Here is a 25922-nt window from a genome sequence, read left to right on the forward strand (position 1 = left end):
TTTTCATTCTAAACCATACAAATGAACAGTTTAATAACTTTACTTGCCTTTAGGTCTTGTGAATGAGAAGAGAGGAAGAAGTTTCCAGGAAATGGAAATATAGGATGGGAATAGTAATAGAGTTAGACGTTTGAAGGAAGTGTTTCGGGGTGCAAGGGAGGTTTCCCCATATTTATAATAAGCAGATTTTAAATATGAGCAAATCACTAGAACAATGATGTTTTGTATCTTCAAAACACTGCCTATCTAGAAATATGCCCTAGTTAATAGGGCAGCAACTTTAAATGTGTGCATTCCTTAATACAACAATTAAAGAGCCGGGGACAAGTGCCCTCTTAAAAGAGGCCGTCCCTCAAAATGAACTGGACCGAGTCTTTGTGCCACAAATGGTATAAAACAAAAAACGGATTGACAGGCGGGAGGCGGTCTAGAGATGCTCCGCGTCGCTGCAATAAGACGAGCGTTCTTTTCTTTCCAACCACAGGGGGCGCTGTAGCTCTTGCGCCGATCCGGAAACGTTCTGGCTGTTTCGGAAATTGCACTCTATGGCTTTGGCGGTCCAGGCCCTTCCGCACGCGCTCCAGTTGCCGACCGTCGCTCTTGCGGCCTGTGGGAGGAAGACCTGCGATCTCTTCTGGCGGCACCCACTGACCTTCTCTCCCCGGCCCCATGTTTCCGACGTGGGGTCTGTACGGGGCGGCCCCAGGGGCCTATCCGCCGCCCACGATGATGCCGCCTCCTCCGTTGCCCGGGCCTCCGCCGGCCGTGATGTCCGCCGGCCTGCCGCCGCAGGTCCCGGTGGTGCCGCCACCTTACGCGGCCTCCTCGGCGGCTTCCTCCGCATCTCCAGTGAGCGGCACGTCGGGCTTTCTGAGCCTGCAGGAGCAGCACCTGGCCCAGCTGCAGCAGCTCCAGCAAATGCACCAGAAGCAGCTGCAGTCTGTGCTGCTGGGGGGCCCCCCTCCGCCTCCGGGACCTCCGCCCAGCCTGCCGCCGCCTCCCCTCCCCGGAGCCTCGGCCCCTACCACCTCCTGGCAGCCTCCTGTCCCAACCGGTCCACCCCCCACACGCACTTACCAGAAGCAGTTTAAGCACCGCGACCCGCCGCCCCCGCCACCTCCTCGCGACCCGCCGATCCGCAACCCCCCAATGCCCCCTTTGCCCCGATCAGAGGAGAGTGTGGAGCCGCCTGAACCTCTTCAGGAATGGGACAGCGTACCGGCCTCGGCCAGTCCCGGCATGGACATGGATATGGACTTGTCCTCCCCGCCCCAGTCTCCGGGCTCGTCTTACCTGCCCCCTCTTCAGGATGACTCTTGCCTTCGCCCCTCCCAACTTCTGCCCTCACAGACCCGCAGTCCGCCGCCCCCTCAGTCATACCAGGACCGTTCCCAGGCCTTTGCAGAACAGACTTTCTCCGAATCTTCTCCCGCAGCAGTTTCCCAGCCTTACCTGACACAGTCTTACCAAACCACTTCCCAGCCAGCATCCTCCCAGTCGGTTCAGTCCAAGGCTCCTTCGATCTCCCAGTCTGAATCTCGCTTCACCTCGTCCCAGGTGTCACAGCCTGCCCCTGAACCTCAGGAGTTCAGACAGGGCAGTAGTAAGCACACTGATAACAAGGGTGAGCGACTGCAAAGTACCTCCCGTGCAGACCTCTCCACAATGACGCCCCAGGTAAGAATGAAGTGTATTTGTCATCTTTAGACTGCAAAATAACTAGACAAGGGGGTCAGATAATAAACTTCCAGAAGTGGTATGATCTATCTTTTGGAGAGAGTTCAGTTAAGACTCCATGTAGGTGGGAGGCACTTGACTTGAAATCATTGTGGAGTCTGAAAGTTCACAATTCGATTATTAGGTTAAATTGTTGCTCCTGCTTTCTCTCTAAAATAAAAAATCAGTTCAGTTCAGGAAATAAATGAATCCACATTTTAGATCAGCATGTGTGATGATTGTTGCTGTGCAGATACATTGTGTGCTAAAAAGATGCATGGGTCACATGTAACTATTTCAAGTGTTCACATTATTTTTTACAATGAAGTTTTTTGTGGAAAGTGCTTTCCTTCCTGAGAAGGGCACACACGTTTAAATTTTCCATCCCACATTCCTGCCAGTATCCATTTATTTGAGATTCTGCAGTAATAGGCTTTTACTTTGTCATCTGTCTGTCCCCAAACCTAAGCATGGTTATTTAGAAATAAGACCCACTGTAGGCAATGGGATTTGTTTAGGTTTACAACCTTTGAAAATTAATATCTGGGTATTTAAGAGAAAAGTATTCTTAAATATCAGTCACACCTTCGTGCTGAAGGGAGCTCAGGACATTTTGGGTTTCTATACTTCCTCACCCAACATATGGCTAGTTTAGAGTCAGTAGACCCAAAGATATTCAGATGTGCGCATGCCTCCTGTTTTCACTAACCTCTGTCCAAACTAATGTGGAAATATGAAAAAGTAGATTATTTTGCTTCGAAAAGAAGCAGACACTTGCTTTAGTCACTGAAATATATGACTATATTCTTGCTAAGCAGCTGAATATTTTTATGGTTTTAGGGGACAGTAGTTATTTGAATAACATTTATTGATTTTTAGACTGTTAAATTTGTTCATCAGCAATTTATTGGAAATAATCTGGACTTTTAATTTGGCAGAAAACTTGGTAGCTTGACCAGATAGTTTCTGGGGAGCATTTTTCATCACTGACCCTAAAGTTGTCATTTGGCCACGTATACATCAACCTGGGGTGAAAACATTGTTATTTATTTGTTTGGGCATTTAAATGATAGATCAGAGTTGACAGGGAGTTTGGATGAGAGGGGAAGACGCAGTAGATGTGTACTAGCTCTAGTGAGCCTAATTTTAGGGATTAAATAATGAAGCGGGGGGTGGGGCAGCAGTGTCAAAACTACTTCATTTTTGTTCCAGTATTTCTCTGGAAGAGCGTTTATGTTTTTCTATTAGTATTCTTTGCTATACATGTAGTATATATAATCTAGGCGTTTCAGACTTTGGGGCCCAATATACATTTCATTAATGTCTTGCAGATCATATTTTATTTATTTATTTATTTATTTATTGGACTTCTATACCGCCCCATCCCCGGAGGGCTCTGGGCGGTGTACAACACAAAAGAAAACAATATAGGCAATTAAAACATTTAAAAGCAGCGACAATCTTAAAAAACATATCTAGTAAATATAATAAATTACAATAAAATGATTAGCGTTCTTCAATCTACTACTCTAGTTCTCACCCCTCCCTTAAGGGGGGGGCGATGGCGTCCAGAGCTCCAATTCTAAAAACTCCCTCCCCCTCCAAAAGGGAGCAATGGCGGGTCTAAGATGACAGTTGGCCCAGATGTCAGGGCCAAAGAAGGGGGGGGGCACCTTCAGCGGTTCCTCCAAAGGCCCAGCGGAACCAGGGGGTTCCTCCAAAGGCCCAGCGGAACAACTCCGTCTTACAGGCCCTGCGGAACTCAGCGAGGTCCCGCAGGGCCCGAACAGTTGGTGGGAGAGCGTTCCACCAGGCCGGGGCCAGAGCCGTAAATGCTCTGGCCCGTGTGGAGGCCAGCCGTATCACCAAAGGGCCAGGGACCACCAGTAGATTGGCCTCTACAGATCAAAGAGGCCGTGCAGGGACATATGGGGTGATGCGGTCTCGAAGATACGATGGTCCCAGGCCCCGTAAAGCCTTAAAGGTCAGTACCAGCACCTTGAAGATGATCCGGAATTCCACAGGAAGCCTGTGCTGCTGACGTAGTATAGGTTGAATGTGTGCCCAGGTGGCGCTACCTGCAAGCAAACGCGCCGCCGCATGCTGGACCAGCTTTAGTCTCCGGATCAAACGCAAGGGAAGGCCCGCGTAGAGCGAGTTACAATAGTCTAGTCTGGATGTAATTGATGAGAGAACAGCATCATTATTTTTGCTTATTTCCAGATAATCCCATGAAAGATACTATAAACTCACATTGATACTTTCTTGCACGATTATGGCAAATGCTACACCACTCACTTTTGTTTAACATTGGCACTGGCTGTGAGTAGTTTGCCTTAAAGGAATAGCAAAGGGCAGTGTAATCCCAGTGGTGTTTATCTTGTTCTCTTAGCACTTTGGCATCGTTCTATTGTGCCATCACTTCTGCTACCTGTAATGAATGTGGTGCTTTGATATCTCTGTGCTTACCAGGGGATTAGAAGGTGTCCTCAGCTTTGCAAATGAGACCTGAGCTCTTCCAAAAAACACCCTTCCTTTTGGAAGTGTTTTTGTATTTCTTTGAGAGCATATTTCCTAATTCTTCCCAAATCTGCTTTGAAATCTGCAAAGTGACATGGTGAAATCCCCACCTCAAGCCTTCCCGTTGGTTGCCATGCTAAGCCTGGCATCTCTACTCGGGGGAATGTTGTGAGGATAAATGGAGGAGGAGAGAATTATATAAGCCACTTCGAATCCCGATTGGGGAGGGAATCATGGTTTAAAAGTTAGTAAGTAAACAAATAAAGGCCTTGTGTTGATGGGACATGCCAGAAGTAGAAAAGCAAAGTGGTACAATACAACCCATTGTTTGCAGTTCTATTGCTAAAGTTTTGTACAGTTGTTGTTTTGGAATCTGTTAATTCTCTGGAAATTATACAGAATTTCTTGACTCTCTCCTATGTTATTATGAGCTGAAACAATTAAACAGTAATGTTGCCTAAGGAGACATGGTGGCATCTGGGCTTGTTGCAGGATCTGGACCCTGTACTTATGTCTATGTTAAGTGATACACTGTTATAAAATCTGTTTATGGGCAACCAGGACCTAAATGTCGTGATGTGACGTCATCCCATGGGTCTGTAATGACCCAGTACTTGCATAGGGTCCTTTACCTTCATAATGATCTACCATCAAGAGAAGATTCATTGTCTAATGAGCTGCAGATCGTCAGTGCTACTTTGAAGGGGTTTTAATAAGGAACTGTGTAGGTGAGAAACTGTGCAAGTGTTGTCCTGTCATTTTTCTTTTAAGTTTGTTCTTATTGTAGTGGTCTGTCCTAGGTTGCTAAATGAGTTAATCCAAGATGGAGATTTGGTAAAGATTCTGAACTGGGCATGGAAACCATTCAGCTTACCTGTACCTTCTTTGGTACTATTTTGTTAAGATGGGCTATTATAAGAAGAGTAACTTTTGAGTACCTTACCTGCTACCTGCTGAATAAAGCTTTTACCTGGTTAAGCTTTCTGGCAATGTCATAAGCATATTTGGCTAGCACATATTATATTGCCCTGATCTGTTAACAACTTTGTCCAATCAAAGTGCAATTGAGAATTTAATCTACTATAATATAGTGCCTTTTATATTGGGATCCTAGAGAATGATTTCTTTGATGTTTGTTGAGCAATGTCACTTGACTAACAAAATTTACTATATAATTTGAAGGAAAAAAGCTGTAGCATTTGGGAAAATCAAAACCAGGTATTTGTAATCCATTTCGTGTCTCAAAATACAAAGATTGAGAACTAGTTATTTCTGGACATGATCTGGCAAATGCTGAACTGAACCTTGCAGGCAATGGCTTTCATTCCATTTTTTTGGCTAGTAATGCCTGTAATTTGGAGAAACTGGAGAAACTGGCATGCACATTTAATTTAATTGTGCATCCCCACTTCCTCTATTTTTTCTCTCTTTTCCCCCATTCTCTGATAGAAGGACTGTGTTGAGATGGGGGAAGGTGTATAGTGTGGGTCTGGGTGTTTTTGGAATTTGGATACTGTGGAAATTTAAGTTTTGGTTTTAGCATTGTTATCAGTTTTATTGTAAAGTTTTACTGTACTTTTTATAAGCTGCCCTGAACCCCTCTGGTTGAGGAATGGGTAAGGTATAAATGTAATAAATAAATGAATAAGGTAATGATATCCTATAAAACCACAATTTGCTTTCCCTACCTCTGCAATTTAAAATTACCCCAACAAAGTAAAACCTAATAAGTTAAGAATGATGATTGTGCTGTGATTGTTACTGCAGCAAGGGCAGCAATAAAATTGAAGCCACAAAATTCAAATTAAAAATAAAATAAAGTTTTAATGCGGTTGAACAGAGTTTCGTTTAGTAAAAAGTGAAGTCAGCAGCAGCTCGGTGGCACACTGGCATGCGGGCGCAATGCACAGCGAGCACCAGGCAAGGCGCAAGGCCAAGCCTGGCAAAAGTGCCCTGAACACAGAAAAATACAGACTTCTTATAGTAATTTCAGAAGTTACATCATAGACTGAGTTATACAATAATAATACAGGACCATTAAGCTTCTTCTCCTGAGACGTCCAGGTCTTCTCTTTGGTGAGGAAACACCTCCGAATAGTTGTCCTTGTGATAACACAGATGTTTGCCTGCTGGCTCTTATTCATATTCACCTTGACGTTCCGCCCTGTATCTGGCTGTTAATGTTTTGTTTTGAAACTTACAATTTTGGGAGAGACTTTTTAGTACGGCTGGGGGATTAAACTATTCTTTAGTGATTTTTCCCCAACTAGGAGGAAATTACTTAACATAGATTCTGCCATCGGCTGATGGTTTTTCCTTACTCGGGACTATGTCAAAATCCAAAAGGGGTTTGCCTGATTCATTAACTGTCTGCATCCTGTTTCTCTGGGTCCATCTTTAGCATAATCTAATCTTTTGTTTCAGCAAGCTTGTGACTTAAGACAATGGCTTCAGGGAGTAATACATTTTACAGCAGGAAGGAAAACCTTTTACAGAAAACCAGAAAAAAACCTAAATTCTACTAACACCATATGTCTATCAAAACTATATTAAAAACAAAATAATTGTCCCTCTGGCTACATTATAACTTGGCAAAGGTGATGTGTCCAATGTGGTAGGTTTTAAAATTTCATGGGAGATGTTTGTGGAACCTAAAACTTCCATGAAAATCTTGCCAAAAATACTGTCATACTGTCACCTGAGTGGCAGAGGCTTATCTGGTGAACCAGATATGTGTCCACACTCCTACATTCCTGCTGGGTGACCTTGGGCTATTCACAGTTCTTCGGAACTGTCTCAGCTCCACCTACCTCACAAGTTGTCTGTTGTGGGGAGAGGAAGGGAAAGGAGCTTGTAAGCCACCTTGAGTCTCCTTACAGGAGAGAAAGATGGGATATAAATCCAAACTCTTCATCTTCTGCTCTTGTTTTACCAGATAGGGATATTGTGTGTTGCAAACTAGGGAAATTGGTAGGAGTTTATACAAGAACTCTTAAATGGAATTAGAAGTTCATGCATGTGAAGTCAAAGGTAAAAAACAATGTTACTCTTAGATCTTCAAGTGAAAGAATAAATGCCTTTTTAGGCCTTAAATGACAGCTGAATTCTTGAATAAATGTTTATTCCACCACTTTTCAGTCTGTCTATTTGAATATAGCTGTTTGAGGAAGGGTATTCTTAAGTCTCTGATGGAATAACTTGGTTAGTTAAAATGTTCTTCCATAGTCTATATGTCAGATTCCATGGTCTTCATATCAGATTTTTGTTTTCTATGTCAGATTTATGCCTCATTAAATGAACATGTTAGTAGAATTTTGTGCTGTATGTACTTTCCTGACTTGGAATCGTGTGACAGCAGAATAAGAGAATTGGGGTCAGAGCTCTTAGAACCTTTCACAAGCAGAAAGTTGTGCAATTGAATAAAAGGGGAAGTTGTTGTCCATCAATCCAAAGCAGTGAACAAAAAGACAAACAGTTGAGGAAGAGTCTAAATAGGTCATAATCAGTTATCTAGATATAAGCAAATAACCAGCTAGTTGTAAACTGTATATCTCAAAACAAACAGTGTAATCTTTAGATTACAATCTCACCAGAATTAATGTTGCCCTTTTAAAAAGAACAAGCCTTGTAATGTTTATTTTCATAATATTTGAAGCTAGAGTGTGTATGGCTCTGGGGGAATACGATCTGACCTTTCCCCATAACATTTTTGCTTTTTTCTGAAATTATGAGGATTTGAAATAGTAATGCTCAGGTCACATCAAATAGCCTCTCCCCCTGGTCAAGTCACATTTGACTTATGGCAACCCCTGGTGGGGTTTTCAAGGCAAGAATCGTTCAGAGGTGGTTTGCCATCACCTGCCTCCATGTCACAACCCTGGTATTCCTTGGAGGTCTTCCATCCAAATACTTGCCAGGTCAACTGCGTAGCTTCCGATATCTGACATGAGGCTAGTATAGACTACCCAGGTTAGGGCCTCAAATTACTTTAGAGACCACATATTGTCTACTTCACTGCAATCAGTTTTGCAGAAGTATTTTTGAGAATAGAATAGACCCTTCTTTTTCTGAACGCTTATAATTTGACCTGCTTTAAAATATTTTAAATTCGAAAGAAAACAATGACAAATTATGTTTTTATATATTTTTAAAAGTTTACACCTTGCCCTTCTTCCTTTAGAACCTTTGTCATTTCTGGTTGTGGTGGGTTTTCCAGGCTGTTTGACCATGGTCTGGTGGATCTTGTTCCTAACGTTTCGCCGGCATCTGTGGCTGGCATCTTCAGACGTGTATCACAGAGGGAAGTCTGTTACTTTGTCATTTCTGTTCTGATTTATTCAGAAAACAGATGGTAAACATTTTGCTGAATAGTGAAAGGATTTATCCTTTCTTATTTTGCAAAAGGGATCTTATGGTACTACAAATAGGGAATAATTATATTTTTGGACACTGAAAAGGATTTGGTACTTTGTCAGGTTCTAGTAAAAACTTTTGATAGTGAAAACTTTAAATATCAAATACAGCTTGTATAATTCTGTATAGGAATCGTATGTAACTTTAGAACTATTCCTTACACTCCAATAATAAAGAGCAACTTTATTTGCTTGATAGAATACCTTATAGTCATGTATGATTAAACCTTCAAGTTATCAAACATTTTTCTCCACCTGGGGTTGGTATGAAATAAGCTGTATTCAATCAACTTCCTGTCTGTATAAATACAATTCTAATGTATAGCACTTATTTCCTACAATGCTGCCAAATATGTTTTACCGTATATACTCATGTATAAGTCGAATTTTTCAGCACATTTTTAATGCTGAAAAAGCTCCCCTCGACTTATATGCGGGTCATTAATTTTTTGTGTGTTTTTACTTTGCCGGCCAGCAGGGGGCGCAGTTTTTATGCTAGATGCACCAAAATTTCAGGGTACCCTCAGAAGACTCTCCTGATGATACCAGCCAAGTTTGGTAAAGTTTGGTTCAGGGGGTCCAAAGTTATGGACCCCCAAAGGAGGTGCCCCCATTCCCCATTGTTTTCAATGGGCGCTATTAGTAGATGGGGCTACCCTTTTGAGGGTCCATAACTTTGGACCCTCTGAACCAAACTTCACCAAACCTGGCTGGTCTCATCAGGAGAGTCTCTTTATGATACCAGCCAGGTTTGGTGAAGTTTGGGTCAGGGGATCCAAAGTTATTGACCCCCAAAGGGGATGCCCCATCCCCCATTGTTTACAATGGAAGCTAATAGTAGATTTTTCATTTCTGATAATATCCCTCTTAAAATCTAAGTTGGGTTACATTTGTACATACAGATGATGAGGAGGAATCCAGTTCTGAAGGATTTTAACTCTTGTGTTTTAGCTTGGTTGCTGGTTGAGCTAAGGTTTTTGTACTTTTAAAGTTATTGTTGATACCATATTGTTCTTGTTGACCCTCTTTTCCACTTACAGAGCCAGTTTACTGTTTTTTTAAAATAAATATTCAAAAACATTTAACCTACTGATGCCTCAATTGATGTTGCATTTCCCACCCTCAACTTATACGCGAGTCAATAAGTTTTCCCAGTTTTTTTGTGGTAAAATTGGGTGCCTCGACTTATATGCGGGTCGACTTATACACGAGTATATACGGTACTATATTACAGTGCTTAGCCTCAGACATTCTACTGAAGCAAAAAAACATAGAAACTGGAGGAAGCCAAACAATTAGTCAAGATACCTGAATCTTCTGTTTTTATCAAACCTGTTGACTACTATTATGTCTCATTCCAATTCATTACCAGTCTCTTGTATCAACCAAACATATCATTTTGTGCCATTTCTCTATATCCATCACAAGAACTATAATTTTTATCAATGCTGTTGGTCTTAGTAAATAACTTTTCAGTTCTTTATTGTTTTGCTTTGTAAAAAATAATTTATGAGGCTATCTACTCTCCTGTCATCACTGCATTCAATTACTGGCCACTTTCTTGAAAAAAGTTCTGCATTCTATATACCATTCTTCAGCCTTCACATTTGTTCTGATTCCTTTTTAAACGGCGTGCATGGTAACATGTTGTAAATAGGAATTAATGTTGCTGCTTTTCTGTACACTGATCAACAGATCATTCTTTATTTCCGTACCCCCCCCCCCCAAAAAAAAGTGCACTGCTTCTTTTTATATTTGATGTCGACTCTTGTAATATTTTTGGAATTCATAAGCATACTAGATTTCTCAGGAGGATTTTCTGTGCCTTTCCAATCTATACATTTGTCATCCCTACACCCTTTATGAATACTGTTTTAAATTGATAATCCTCTTGAAGTTTAATACATCAGTTCAGACCAATTCGAGATATATTAATCAGTTCAGAAGCAAATTTTGATCCCATGGTAAAGCATAACTGCACTTCTTCATCAGCTGAAAATAATTTTTCTCTGATGCAGATCTCATGAATGCACAATAAATGCAATGTAGGATCCCATGAATGTTTGTTCAGTGTTTCTTCGGTTGTCATTATTTTCTCTCTCTGTGGGCAGTTTTACAGAATGACTAAACATTCTAAAACCTCAGGGGTTTTTTAGAGGGCAGGTTAGTTTTAAGAGACAGTATCTTTTAAGGATGTTTTTTCTGCCAGTCTTACCATTTGACCTTTGACAAGTAGGAAGAGTTGGAGCAGATGTTGGGAGCACAAAGTAGAACTAGAATGCATTTTCACATGTCATCGTTTTTGTGAGACCGTAAGCCAGCCCTGCTTATGATATTCAGTTAGTGCATCAGAGCCAACATGTAATTCGACATTTGATTTTTTTTCTTATCTGTTGAATCAGTGGTCAACAAGCAGATGGGTCAAGGCTTTCAGTGAGAATTCACATGTGAGCCCAGTTTCCAGAACTATGCTGGTGCTGAAAGTCCCTTGTCAACATAGTCCAGTGATGGCGAACCTTTTCGAGACTGAGTGCCCAAATTGCAACCCAAAACACACTTATTTATCGCAAAGTGCCAACATGGCAATTTATCCTGAATACTGAGGTTTCAGTTTAGAAAAAAACGGTTTGCTCCGAGGCGCCCTTTACTCGGGAGTAAGCTTGGTGAAGCAACCGTGCAACGCTTCGAACGGGTGAATTACGACCCAAGGAGGGTTTACTCAGAAGCAAAGCCAGCCTAGATGTGTGTGATGTGTGTGATGAACTCTGTGTGTGCGTGCCCACAGAGAGGGCTCTGAGTGTCACCTCTGGCACGTGTGCCATAGGTTCTCCACCACTGACATAGTCTGTCAAAACTTGAAGCAGCACTGTAGGCACTACTTGTGTGTGCAATCCCTTCTGTGATTGTTGCCTCTCCTTGTACAGTCAGAAGTGAGAAACTTTATAAAAAGGAGCATTTTTTTCTAGAAGAGTACATATGTACTTAGTGGGTGAGGGCAACAGATAAGTCACATGTGCACTGGATTAAATCGTGCATAAGTCCCTGCCCCCAAATATTATAAAACTTTTGATATGTTTCATTTACGGTTGATGCTAGCAAAGCAAACACCGCGTGCTTTCATTTACAAGCATTCCGTATTGTCTCATCTTCCAAAAACAAATTTTGTGCGCCTAATTTTTAAAAATCTGTTTAAATGTATTTGTTTGAAGTGTATGTATCACTTTCTCTGCCAAACAATGTGGCACCAAGTTGATGATCATAACAGATAAAACAGTACAAAATACAACGACAAAGTAATTTTAAACCAAAAATTTCTATGCACACTTTCCACAATCAGAGCCTGGATGACACCAGCAAATGGGACAAAGTGAACTTTAACTCACAAAAGCTTGTACCCTGGAAAATTTCAGTGGCCTTTAAGGTGCTACTGGACTCAAATTTTGGTGAACGTAGTTATCTATATTTTTATCTTAAAAACTTTATTGCTGTAGTCTTTCCTTTCAAAAGGTACACCTATCCTATTTGAGAGTTGAGTTCTTTCTGCTTTTCTCAGGGGTTAATCTGCCTTCATTCTAGGATATAAGCTTCTTGAAACTACTGTCCTTCTCAAATCTTTTCTGTTATAGGAACAGCAGAAATATTGGTACCAACAGCATCTGCTTACTCTGCAGCAGAGGGCAAAAGCACATGCACTGGGACAACAGCTTCCACAAGACCTAGGCGTTGCAAATGATGCTCCAGAGCAGAGGCAAGAAGAAAGGGAAATGTCTCTTTCTGACCAACTTTCTGAGTCCACCTTGCATTATGAACCCCAGTTATCTCATTCCAAAGACGATGACCTTCCTTTGTCATCCATTGAACCTAAGGTAGGCTGTGCACAGAGATATCAGTCTGGATATTGTGTCCGGTCGTAGGGATTTGTTTTCCTCTTTTGCCTGTTTCAAATTTATCTTTCATTGTTGAAAGGCTTTGCTGGAGAAAAAAAACTGTGCCAGGGCATAGTAGAGCACTAGGATGATCAATTAGATCTGTTTGCTGGTCAGTTGGGACTCTAATGCAGGCCTAAAAACCTCCAGACTTCTTCTCGTACTGGAGTTGATTTATATTCATTTGTGGTGAGTATATAAATTTGCCCTTCGTCTGCAGCATAGCAATGAGAAGAGTGGAGCACAAATGAGCTACAGCTTTTCCTGTTGGTGGAGTTGACCAGCCATTTTGGCTCAAGGCCTTGTAAAGCAGATGGCAACGCTGAAAAGCAGAGGAGCTCTCAGAGTAGAAATACTGAAAAGTTGGCATTGTATGTCATAGCTAATGTCGAGTTTGCTTGAGACTGGCAAAGCCCATCAATAATACCGTATTGCACAGTATCTTTCTCATGTACTTCTGCACAGGCTTGAGGATTAAGAGCAGGCCCCATAGCTTAATTTTTTTCCAATAATGCGTAATTGATACTAGGATCTCACATAAAGAAGAACTTGAACTTGCTAAGTCGGACCAGGGCCTATCTAATCTAGATATTTCTTTCCAGTTGTACCCAGCCCAGATTTTTTTGGAAGCTTTTAAGCACATAATGATAATACCATGCATTCTGTATTGTTTATCTCCAGCCATTCACAACCAGAATTTTACTAGGTTTTTTATCCTGTGGGTTTCATTTGGTTCTGAGAAGTGAAAGCAACTCATAGACTTGTTCTCCATGTATTTTTCTCATCATTACAAAAGACCACCTGATCCAGTGGTTGCCTCCGTTTCTTCTGGCAGTGAATTCTAAATGTACTGTGTGAAGTAGTACATTGTTTTATCTGTCCTAAGATTACCATTAGAGAATATAATTGAATGGCACTGAGTTATAAAATGATAGATGAGGGAAATATTCTCTTCTCATTCTCTTCCCCATAAATTTATAAACTCCCCATTATGTCTTACTCTTAGAATGAAGAAGTGAGTTGTGACTCATGAAAGCTCATACCCTGCAGAAATGTTGTTAGTCTTTAAGGTGCTACTGCACTCTTGCTATTGCTGCAGACAGACTGACATCCCAATCCAGAGCTGGGGGACCGAAGGGACTCCTGAAGGTGGGGTGGCCTTATGCTGGCAGAAATACTGTCCCTGGGGCACTTACCCCAGCGAAGGGGCAAATTTGTCTGCAGGCAACTGCCATGGCCTCTTGGAATGCCCGGATGCATCGCTGAGTGCTGGATCAGCACCCCTTCTGGCCTCACCAGCGTAGCAGGGGCATTCAGGAGGCATGGCCAGAGGCCACCCTAGCTTTGCCTGCAGATACATCACGACACTGGACTCCAACCTACATCACCCTTTTGGGTAGTATATTTCTAGGCAGCCCTATGGAGAACTTTCCTGAGGCAGAAAGGGAGGTTTTCTTTTTTTCTTCCCCATGCTGCTGAAAAGCTTTCTGAAGGTGGTGTGACAGCAGTGCCATCCTGGCCATCCTGGGCCTCTGGATTGGGCTGCCCCATGGCTACTATTGGGATCTACCTTTATGGATAAATGGTCTGTCTTGGTATAAGGCTGCTTTCAATATGTATATAAAAACAACAAAAAAGTAATATGTTCGCCTAATTTAGATAAATCTTTTTAGCATTCTTAACATGTACTTGTAATACCAGGCAAATCTATCCTCAAATGTGGGGGAACATATATGCTGGGATCAGCTATAGTTCCCTGTCAAATATAACCTTGATATCATATGAGGAAACAGAGCCAGGGTAAAATGGATGCCAGCCCAGAACCAAGAGGGTGGTATCAAGAGGGTCTGTCTGACACATGGCATCATTCTTCCCCTTCCAGAATTAGTAACGCACAGCTTCTGCAAATGCTCCTCCTAAGGGCATAGCCACTCTCATCTGGTTAACAACAGCCCTGCTTTGCAAAAGTGCACCTGGCTCCAGTCCTACAATGAACTTGCAAAGATCTGCAGCTTAAACTCATCAAGAAACCTCCTGCACCGCCCTGTACATTAACCTCACCCTAGAAACTCCCTATCCAACTGTGATGGGTCGTCAGTCTTCCCAGGTTTCTTTGTTTTAATCTCATCAGCACTGCCCAAAATTCATCAAATCATGAGTTCTCCCCAATTAAATCTCAACAAATTATTTCCAATGGCATTGTCCATGCCTGGGAATGGATCTTTGAATTGTCCCAAAAAATCACCCCTCTTATCATTGCCAGGGGATCCATTTTTCCTATAACTATAGCACCAAAGGCCAGTCCTTTGCTCTTGAATAACCTCCTTGTTCCCAGTGTCGCGCTGTGCGAGAAACGCAGGCTGTTTCTCACGTCTCTCTTGGACCTCTTCACTTCTGAAAAGGTAATTATCACCCTCCCAATACACTAATTTATTCCTGCTCTTGCTCACCCCTTTATTTATTAGGCTTCTTAAAAATGAGGGTTTATTTTTATTTTGATCTTCTAATAAAATTGTAATCTCTTTTGCTGACATCTTGGTTTTGAGTAATTTTCTTGGGGAACAGATCCCTGTATCAGGTGTCAGATCCCCCACTCTGCCAAGAGGCAGACCCAACCAATTCAGGTAACACTTGACTTCTACCGTCCTGAATAATTTGTTATCATAATTTTTGTCATAGCTACCTGACTTCTTGCCCTTGCTTTCAAACTATTTATGAATAATATTATGTTCCAATAAAGATTTTTTTTGTAGGTCCCGCTGCTGACATACTTCCAGGCTAAAGATTATTTATTTTTCCCTGTGGTGTTGCATAGAAGGATTTGTTTGCCAATTCTAGTCTTAGTAATTCTTTCTTCCAGTTTAGTTCAGACTAATGTTAGACTGGCAGTTATTTCTGAAAACTGATGTTACGTATTTAATTTTTCATTCTTAGATGAAAAAGTTGACTTCAGTGTTACATATTTTGCTTTAAAGGGCCTTGAGTTATTTGAATATTCTTGGTTTTAATGCCTGTTGTCCCTGCTATACATAGTTGTTGTAATGGCTAGTGCATCTGACTACGGGGTGAGGACACATTGGGTCAGTCAGCCATTAAGCTCTTTTGGTAGCATTGAGCCAATCATTCTCTCTGTCTCTGTGGCTCATGTACCTCACAAAGGTTGTTGTGAGGCTAAAAAGGAAGAAAAGTAGTTGATCATTATTATCTTATTTCCTTTTGCGTTTCAGTATCAATAATATCTGGATAGAAGAGAGATAATGCGCTGCTTCCAGATGGGAGGGATTTTGCATGGTGGTTGTGTTGCTGTTATAATTATTGTCCATTTGCATTACCAGCAGAGATTCCACATGCCACAGGCTAATACTGTTTTTCTTCAATTCTTGCTATGGTTTTGTTTTCACACAATGGGGGCTGCGTTTACTTTGGTGCTACTGTCTTGTAGTCATAATTTTTTTTTAAAAAAAAAAACCCTTAATTAAAAAAATCTATATCTATCTACCTGTACTGGTATACATGTAGCACTCTCTGTAATTAAACTGTTGCATTATTGCAATGTTATTGTGCATAAAATTCAGGATATTGACTTGGATCCAGCAATGCACAAGTGGAAACAGAAACTTGCTTGTTCGTTTATTTGTTTTCCACCTTTCTGTCCCACCTTTCAACCCAGCTTAAGGTCCCTAAGGGAGCAGATGGTATGCTGGTCCCAAGCGATAAATGGCTTTAAAGATCATTACCAGCACCTAGAATTGGGCCCAGAAACAAACTGCAAACAATTGTAGATGGAGGCAGACTGGAGTGATATTATCCTTCAGCTCACTCCAGTTAACATTCTGGCTGCAGCTTTCTGTATGAACTGAAGTTTCTAGACAGGCTTCAAGGGCAGACCTATGCAGATCACACTGCAGTGATCTAATATAGCTGTTGTCAAGACATATGCCTCAGTGGCACAATCTTTTCTGTCCCTGAAGGACCACAGCTAGGTCACCAACCAAAGCTGATGGAAGGTGTTCTTGGGTACTGCTGCCACTTGTTTTTTGAGTCCCAAGAGTAACCCCTAAGCTATCAACTTGCCTCTTGTGGAACCCTTTATGCCAAAGGCCAGGGGACTGAGTAGCAATGCTTCAGCACCACACTCTGAAACCCAGTATTACAGTTGTATGATGCAGACTTGCACCTTCCAAGGGTGGTAAAATGAGTACCCAGCTTGCTGGAGGTAAAGTGTAAATGACCAAGGAAGGCAGTAGCAAATCACCCTATAAACATAGTCTGCCTAGTAAATGTCATGATGTGACACAGGGGACTACCTTTACCCTATATCTAGGCAACTGTGGGAAACTATGCGAGAGCTTTAGATTAAAATAAAAATCATTAACGATCTCATTTGAAAACCCAAAATCCTGGTGTATTCGGTATTTAAATATAGTATGGCATTCTTGAACCAGTAATTTCCTAAAACCATCTTGATCATCCTGAATGATGACCTTTCCCAGGAGAGAGATTAAGGCAATACGACCCTGTTGGTCCTCCTGGATCTCTTGGGGGCTTTTGATGCTCTTGGAAAGGCTATGGTGCTTGGCAGTTGGGGGTACTGCTTTCCAGTGGTTCCATTCCTACCTTCAATGCTGGTACCAGAGAGTTGTCATGGGAGACTCTTGCTTGACACCATGAGACACTTGTGGGGTCCTTCAGGGGTTGATTTTATTTCCCATTCTGTTTAACATCTACATGAAGCTGCTTGGAGGAAGTTATCAGGAGACTTGGAGTAACGCACCATCAGTATGCTGATGACACTCAGCTCTTTCTCTTTGTACCATCTGAATCAGGAGAAGCAGTGAACGTTCTTGACAGGTGCTTGGAAGCAGCAATGGTCTGGATGAGGGCCAATAAATTGAGGCTGAATCCAGACAAGAAGTAGGTGATGGGTGTCTGTACGTCTCGGGTCCATGAGGGGGGGGGGCCATCCTGTTCTTGATAGGGCTGTATTGTGCAGGAAGGGCAGATGCAAAATCTGGGGGTGCTTCTGGACTCTGCTATGACATTTGAAGCTCAGGTGGAGGGAGTGGCCAAGAGTAACTATTCCCAACTCCAGTTGGTTCACCAGTTGTGGCCCCTTCTGAACAGAGATAATTTGGCTATAGCCGTGGTGGCGAAGCTATGGCACTCCAGATGTTCATGGCCAATTGGCCATGCTGGCAGGGGCTGATGGGCATTGTAGTTCATGAACATCTGGAGTGCCATAGCTTCGCCACCACTGGGCTATAGTAATCCAAGCTCTGGTAAACTCCAGATTGGTCTATTTTAATGCACTTTATGTGGGGTTGCCCTTGAAAATGGTTCAGAAGCTGCAGTTAGTGCAGAATGTGGCAGCAAGACTTCTAATGGGTACTGCTAGCTGGATGCATATCACACTGGTCTTAGAAGAACTGTACTGGTTGCCAATTTGTTACAGAGTTCAATTCAAGGTGTTATCTCTGACTTATAAAGCCCTAAAAAACTTGGACCTCAAATATCTAAAGGATGCCTTCTCCCATATCAACTTGCTTCTGCCCTAAACATGTCAACAGATGAAGTCTTTACAGTGGTACCATCACCTTCAGTGATAAGCAAAGTGGAGACCCGAGATAGGTCTTTTTGAGTGTTAGCCCCAAGATTGTGGAACAGTCTCCCCGTTGAGGTGTGTCAACCATTTTCTCTATACGTATTTAGATATTTGGGAAATATGCACTTATCTTGGCCTTTGGCTGAAGAGTAGGTTTCCCCTTTTGGAAATTTTATGATTTTTAATTGTTTTTTTAGGATTTTTAATACATTTTAAAGGATTTTAATAGACTTTTAAGAATTTTAAACAGATCTTATTGTGTACAGTTTATAATTATTTTTACTTTTTTTTGTTTTATATTGTTACCCGCAATGAGACCTTCAGTTATAGGGAGGGATAGAGAAGTATATAAATAAATAATGAAGAAAATATATGTGTAAACCTGGAGCAATTCATAAATGATTGGATGAAATCAGTGATTAATAGAGGTAGTTTGCAGAAAGGATCTTTGCATTATAGAAGTTATCTCCTGCCTCAGGGAGTCTGCAGAAGGGGATCCCTTGCCTGAAGAACCACATTGGTTGTGTTAATAGCAAGAAGGAGGCACTGAAAGGAATTACCACTTCTCACTCTTCCATGAGCAGATTAAAGAGTTTGCACAAGAGAAATGTGCTGATTTCCTCCTTCTCATTGCAGTCCTTTGCCCACATCTCTTGTCATTCCTGGGGATGCTGTGATAGTCAGAAGATGCTTTTCTAGAGACATGAACTGTATGTGGAGGGGTAGTGTGGTAAAGATCTCTGTGCTCCATTCGTGATTAGTTGTGCCTAATCCGTATGCCAGTATCTTCAGGGATGAAAGCTGTACAGCTGCATATTTGATCAACCTTTCTGTTCTGATATTTATTTGTGTCTTCAGCTGAGCATCAAACCACCAGAGGATCCTGAGGAGAGTTTAAGGTTGCAGCAACTGCAGGCTGCAGCTACCCAATGGCAGCAGCATCCACAGCAGCGTGTGGGCTTCCAGTACCAGAGAATTATGCAAAAGCATGCACAGTTGCAACAGATGCTGCATCATTATCAACAGATCATACAACAACCCCCACATTTGCCTGTGAGTCTTTGCAGGAATAGAATTTGATTCCTTCTTTCTGTTGCCTTGCTGGAGTTGTTACTGTACTTTAATGATGAGTGTGATTATTTTTCATAATTGTCTTTTTTATCATAGCAGACCGTTTCCTGTTGGCTAAATGTTAGCTTCTTGTCCTTTTCTTCAGAAGCTGCATTCCAATGTAAAGGGGAAAAACTAAGCTGCAGTTCTTGTGTGAAATCCATTGTGTAGAAAAGACTCCTGCTTTCTTCAGTGGGGCTTAATTAAGCAGTATGTTTAGGATCACAGTGAAGACTACAGTAGTTGTAATTTGTTTTGTTGCTTGTATAATTTTATTATACTGTTTTTACTTGTGAGCCTCCTTGGACAGGTTTACAGAGAGGGATGTAAACATTTTCCAAATAAATAAATAAGGTAGGTACTTTATATTGTCACAGTAATGGGGGACGGGGGGAAGAAAATTGTATTCCAAGACTCCAGTGTATGACTTCACCATCGGAGCACAGTAATATTGCAACTGTGACAGTATTCAGTATTTCATCTGAGATCGTAGATCCAAATTTCTGCTACATTGACTGCATTAAATAGCTTCAAGTTTGCAAAACATTATTTTATGGGCCTTTGCATGCCTTCACTATTACTTTCTCTTGCACGCAGACAATGTCAACAGAGATGCAGCTACAGCATTATGAGTCACAACACAAAAAGTTCCAGCCACTTTATAAAGAATGGGAACGGGAATTTCAGCAGTGGCAGGATCAGCTCCAGACCTATCCTCACAAGGACCAGCTTCATGAGTGCGAGAAACAATGGAACATGTGGCAAGGGCAGATGAAAGCCACGCAGAACCACTTGCTGGAGAAAGTGAAGTCCCTTCAAAAGATGAGCAGTCAATATACTGGGGGTACAACTGTTCCACAGTTTCCTCCATTTTCTCAGACTGCTCAAGTGGGCGTGCCTGTTATGCCCTCTACTTTGCCCTCAGCTACACTGTCTGTGACATCCTCTGGGTTCTCTTCTGGCTCTCATGGAACTGATATATCTGGTCCCAAAGAATCTGGTCTTCAGAGTACCCAGAACACTGAAACTGCAAGGGCTGCTCCATTTTCTTCATCAGCTGCTTTTCAGTTTAAATTGGCCGAGTCATCTACTACTTCCCATGCAACAGAGATTTCTAGGCCAGCTCTGCTTCCCCCATCCACACCTCCTTCTTATACATTTAAAGCAACAGAGTCACCCACTGCCTCTCAGTCCATGGAAACAACCAGGCCGGCATTCCTTCCCACACCTTCCCTTAGTTCTTTTTCATTTAAAATGACCGATTCTTCTGCTGCCTCCCAAGCCACTGATGTAGGCAGACCATCTCTCCTTCCTACCCCTGCTGCTTCTTCCTTTTCATTTAAAATTATTGATTCACCTCCCACCTCTCACACCATCGAGACAGCTAGGCCAGCTCTACTTCCTACTCCCACCCCTCCTTCTTTTTCTTATAAAGGTTCAGATTCGTCTACCACAATGCCTTATCACTCAAATGTGACATCATCTACTAGTTCTTCTGACCAAGGCATTCCTCTGGGCAAACAGGCAATGCCATTTGGTTCTGGCTCATCTGAACTAGGCTCTGCTGAAGTGAAGCCGCCTTCTACAGTGTCCTCATCATCTGTAGCCACCACCACTGCCACCACTACCTATCAGAGCAAACCAGTGAGATCAACTGGGTTTACTGAATCTCCCAGAGGGCTGTGTTTTGATGGCCCTAGGGGTCCAAGGTATGATTGTTTTCCCCTTTTTAATTTTCAAACAGTATTGCAAGACTGTACAACTGTGTTGGAGGAAGATGGTTAAAGGTTTATTTTAAACATAGTTTTGCTGTATTTAGCACTGTAGAGATAAGATGTTTTATGTGGATTTGCTTGTCTTGTGATATGATCACTGCTATCAGTGATAGCCCTGCTTCATCATGTGACTTACAGTGTTGTCACCTTGTATGCATCAAACATTCCTCTGGAATGATTCTAGAGTGCCCAGAGACATCCAGATCTGCTTTATATTTGAAGGGGGTCCTTTGGCAAAGAGTATTCTTGAGATAATGCTCTGTGGATTGGTAGTTTTTTGTGGCCACTTTTCCCTATTTTACCCAATGTGTCCAGTGGTAGGAACAATCTCCTTTTCTTCTTGGAAAGCAAAGTTTATTTTACATATGGGGAGAAGTGATTCTTTCTGGATTACAATGTATTGTGTGTTGTAGTCTTCAACTGAGCTCAGTCCCGTTTATAAGTCCCGCTAAGACCAATGGATGTTGTTGCAAAGTATGTGCACATGCATAGGGCTGTATACTTAATGACTTTCTGCATGGTGATCAAGAACTTAATTTATATTTAATGTTAAAAGATTTAATATTTCCTTTGATTGTATGTCACTTTGGGATTCAGGGTGAATTCAGGGTGAAAAGAGTAGGTGTAACTAATTTGCCCATTTCCCTACATGGGATGTCTGATTATATTTGCATGTTTGTTTCTACAAGACAGAACCAACGTTCTTGCAGGCAGAATGTCAGATTTGCTGGAATTATACAAGTCTGAGAATTCAAGTTTTCATTAAAGAGCTTCAAAGAGGCAGGATCCTACACGCCTGAAAATCAAATATTTGAAAAGAGCTCTGTCAGCTGATTTTTGTTTTTGTCCCACCTTTCCCCCCAATGGGAAGTCAAAGCATGCCTATTATAGTTTTCTCCTCTTCATTTTATTCTCACAACATCCTTGTGGGGTAGGTTAGGCTGAGTGTGAATGGCTCACCAAGCAAGCACCCATGGCAGAGTGGGGATTTGAACCTGCGTCTCCCAGATCCCAGCCTATCTTTCCAACCACTACTCCATCTGATATCTTCTGAATTTTTTATTTTTATTTAATGCAGCTACAGAGTGGGAGCTCTGAACTGCATCTCAGCAGTGAAACTGGTGAAGAGGGTGTTTTATCCGTTTCCTACTATATTTCTCATATAAGTGACACTGTTTATAGTTATTAACATGTACCTTTGAAGTTCCAAGGTAGACATCCAAATACCTCAAGTTACAGATTTGCTGCTGCGGACATTGGTAGATCTTTGTCAAATTGTGTTTTATAGGGAAGGAAAACCCATTATCTACATGTATGTTACATATATAATATTTAGTTTCCTGGTTAATAGTGAGGGTCGTTTATTACTTCATGAAGTTTGAATTAGGCAGATATTTCCCTGACAAACTATATGGGCTCTGTTGTAAGCAAATCCAACTAATTTGTTTTACTTGAATTAATTTTTTTTAGGATATTTCTATGCCACCTCTTTGGAGTCATCCTTTAATCAAATAACGCTTTTTAAACCCACAGGTTTGATGGACCACGAGGAGGAAGCTTCGAGAGATTTGAAGCCCCAAGACAGAGAGGGCCGCATTTCCAGGGCCAGCGGTTAGAAGGCCCAAAGCCAAGGCTTCAAAATCAGAAAATGGATGGATCTTCCGGCAAACAGGGAACAATCCCCCGGGGCCCAGCAGCAGCATTTTATTCTGCGTCAGGCATATCGCAGGCGCAGGCTTCCCAATCAGGTGGAACACAGTGGCGGGGGTCTAGGCCCCCTTCGGGTCAGCAGCATCCGCAGGCCGATGGTAGCAACTCTTTCAGTGATGTGGCCAGCACTCAGGCAGCTGCAAATCATTCTAAACCTCCACTGGATAGAAAAAATTCTGGTCAACTTCAGGCAGGTAAAGGCCCATCTACCATGCAGCAAAATACATCCAGAATAGATGGCAAAGAAGTGACATCAGAAGCACAAAAGTGGAGCACCACAGAGCCTGGACGGCAGATAGAAGCATCTAAAACAGCTTCTGGTCCATCATCAGTTCCTGCTCCGCCACCAAAACCAGGAGGGAAGAAACCATTGCTGCCAACTCCAGCACTTGGAAATACAGACTTGAACTCTGCAGAGAGCAAATTAGTTTCGCCTGAAAATAGCCAGAACAAGGAACCACCTAAACTAGAGGACAGGGGGAGAGGGCAGATTAAGCCAGGAGATAATCAATCTAAAGGACCAGCTGTCAGAGGTAGAGGCCAAGGTCGGATAGAGGATACGAGAGGTAGAGGCCAGACCCGGTTAGAAAATGCCAGGGGCAGGGGGATGCCAACTCGAGGTAGAGGCAGAGGTCAGATTAGAGATGTAGCTGGCAGAGGGTTAAACAGTGGCACAGAACTCCATGAGAAGCTGCCAGAGAGACAGCCAGGCAGCTGGGAACCAGGCAGTCAGGAGAGAGTACAAGGCAGGCGATCCAGGAGCCAGGAAAGAGGGTTGCCAGCTAGAGATGGAGAGCCAGATCATCGAACGGGCAGCAGAGAGAGAGGCCGTGCAAGTAGCCGGGAGAGGGAACCGGTCAGGCGGCCTGGTAGCCGAGAGAGGAGGCTGGATCGGCAGGCCAGTAGCCGGGAAAGGGGTCCCAGTCGACAAGCTGGTAGCAGAGAGAGAGGCTCAGATCGGCGACCTAGTAGCCGGGACAGAGACCCAGTCAGAAGGCCTAGCAGCCAGGAAATGGAACTTCACAGGCACGACGTAGGTCTTGGAGGCAATACTGAAAATTTACCTCCATTTTGTGATGAACCACGCAGGCCTCCATGGGCTTATGGAGATTCAAACCTAGAAGAAGGATGTCCATTTGAATACAGAGATGTTCCACCTTTAGAACGCAGACGATTGGACGATTGGGAAAGTGATAGATACTGGCCTGAACGTGAACGTGACCGCCGGTATCATGATAGCTCTCTTGATCTGTATGAGAGAGATGATTCGCTATCACATCGTCGTCCATTGCCTCCTCTTTCACCTCTCCCTCCTCTCCCTCCTTTACCTCCATTGTCTGCTGACCTTGACAGACGTGATTCATTTTGGAATGACTGGGAAAGGCCAGTGACTAGAGAGAGGGAGATGGACAGAGACCTGGACAGGATCAGAAGACCCTTGGATTCTTATGATCGTGAATTTGGAAGAGACTGGGACAGAGATTACATAAGGCCACTGAGTGACAGAGATACACTGAGTCGTGATCTAGACATACCTCCTCTCCCACCTTTGCCTCCCCTTCCGCCACTTCCTCCTTTGGACAGGTATCGTGAAGAGCAGTGGATGGAGGACAGAGACAGAGATTTCTATGATCCTAGAGACAGAGGGGAACTTAGAATCAGAGAGTATCCAGATACATGGAGGGAGCCATCTGACTTTCCTCCTGAAAGGAATGATTGGGAGAGGAAAAGACTTCCAGAAAAGTGGTATCCAGAGGATGTGGACAGATTCCCAACTTTAGATGATCATCTGGAACCGCCGCCTCTGCCACCATTATCTGATATACGTGCAGAAGAACCAAGTGCAAAGTCTGAGCAGTCAACAGGAGGAGTAATGGTCCTTAGTCAAAGGCAACATGAAATAATCTTGAAGGCTGCCCAGGAGTTGAAAATGCTAAGGTGAGCTGGTTGTTCTTGTTGCTTACTGTACAAAAACTTTCCCTTCCCAGGCTGTTCCTCTCTCTGCCTCTCTTTCCAGAGTGTTAAGTAAAATTGTGGGTTACTTGAGATTGATAAAAAAAAATTTGGGTAACTGGGTGGTGGGTGATTATCATTGTTATCCCAGGATCTGATTCAAGGAACGGAAAGCAGAAGGACTTTGCTTATTAAGACCTACAGCACTCCGGAAAGGGGGCTCCGTGGAAGCAAAAAGTCAGTGGAATGGAAATGGTTGCTTGTTAGTCTCCCATTTTGCCTGGAGAGAAGAGGTCACTTCACCTTTTGATCCAGTCGCATATGAAAATTAATGCTAGAAGGGTTCAGAGAACAGTGATTGCCTCTCTTAGGATTTGTCCTCCAGAGAAAAGCCTCCTTGTGACTGGATGAGACTAAATCAAAGACTGAATGGTAAAAACAAACTTTCATTTGCAGCAGATAAAGTGTGTGTGTGTGCTATTTCTGCTTTACTCAGTATGGACAAGTGGTTGAAAGCCATCCCCTAAAACCAGTGGCCAAACTGTGGCTCATGAGCTGCATGCGGCTCTTTGCCACATATTGTGCAGCTCACAGTTAGGAAGGCTGGAGGCGGAGTGGGTCTCCCCCTGTCTCGCTATGTGTGTCCTTGCCTCTAGTTGCTTTAACAGTCCGCCTCATTTTGCAGCAGATGGAAACACAATATACCGTATATACTCGCGTATAAGTCGAGTTTTTCAGCCCTTTTTTTAGGCTGAAAAATTCCCCCCTCAACTTATATGTGAGTCAGTGGCAGGGCTACCAGGGGACAGGGGGGTGCGCTACGCACCGGGCACACGGTTTTGGGTCACGTGTGGGGCAGAAAATTCTCTCCAACCCCTCCCCCCATGGCGCCCCCCACACACTTACTTTAGCAAACAGAGCGGGCTGCCTTCTCCCTAGGGCACAGGGGGAATGGCGGAGGCGCCCTACTCTGTGCTGCTAGCTGCTGCATTTCCCACCCTCGACTTATACACGAGTCAATAAATTTTCCAAGTTTTTGTGGTAACATTAGGTGCCTCGACTTATACTCAGGTTGACTTATACACGAGTATATACGGTAAGTATCTCCATCTTACCCCAAGACCCCTTTCAAGTTTATCTGTGTTCTCAGGTAATTTTACTTCATTCTCCCACCCCTTCTTTTTAACTAACACACAGC

General features: G+C 42.7%; 1 protein-coding gene across 1 annotated transcript in view; it reads left to right on the forward strand.

Moving 5' to 3' along the window:
- Positions 1-559: 559 nt before the first annotated feature.
- The window catches only part of YLPM1 (YLP motif containing 1), a 68286-nt gene continuing 42923 nt past the window's right edge, over positions 560-25922 (forward strand). The window contains exons 1-5 of the mRNA XM_048484922.1: positions 560-1677; positions 12275-12514; positions 19035-19229; positions 19884-20995; positions 22595-24709. Coding sequence (XP_048340879.1) covers positions 670-1677; positions 12275-12514; positions 19035-19229; positions 19884-20995; positions 22595-24709 — 4670 coding nt within the window. The 5' untranslated portion in view covers positions 560-669. The remainder of the gene's footprint in view (positions 1678-12274; positions 12515-19034; positions 19230-19883; positions 20996-22594; positions 24710-25922) is intronic.

The sequence above is a fragment of the Sphaerodactylus townsendi genome, linkage group LG02 (genome assembly GCF_021028975.2).
Source record: "Sphaerodactylus townsendi isolate TG3544 linkage group LG02, MPM_Stown_v2.3, whole genome shotgun sequence".
Lineage (NCBI taxonomy): Eukaryota > Metazoa > Chordata > Lepidosauria > Squamata > Sphaerodactylidae > Sphaerodactylus > Sphaerodactylus townsendi.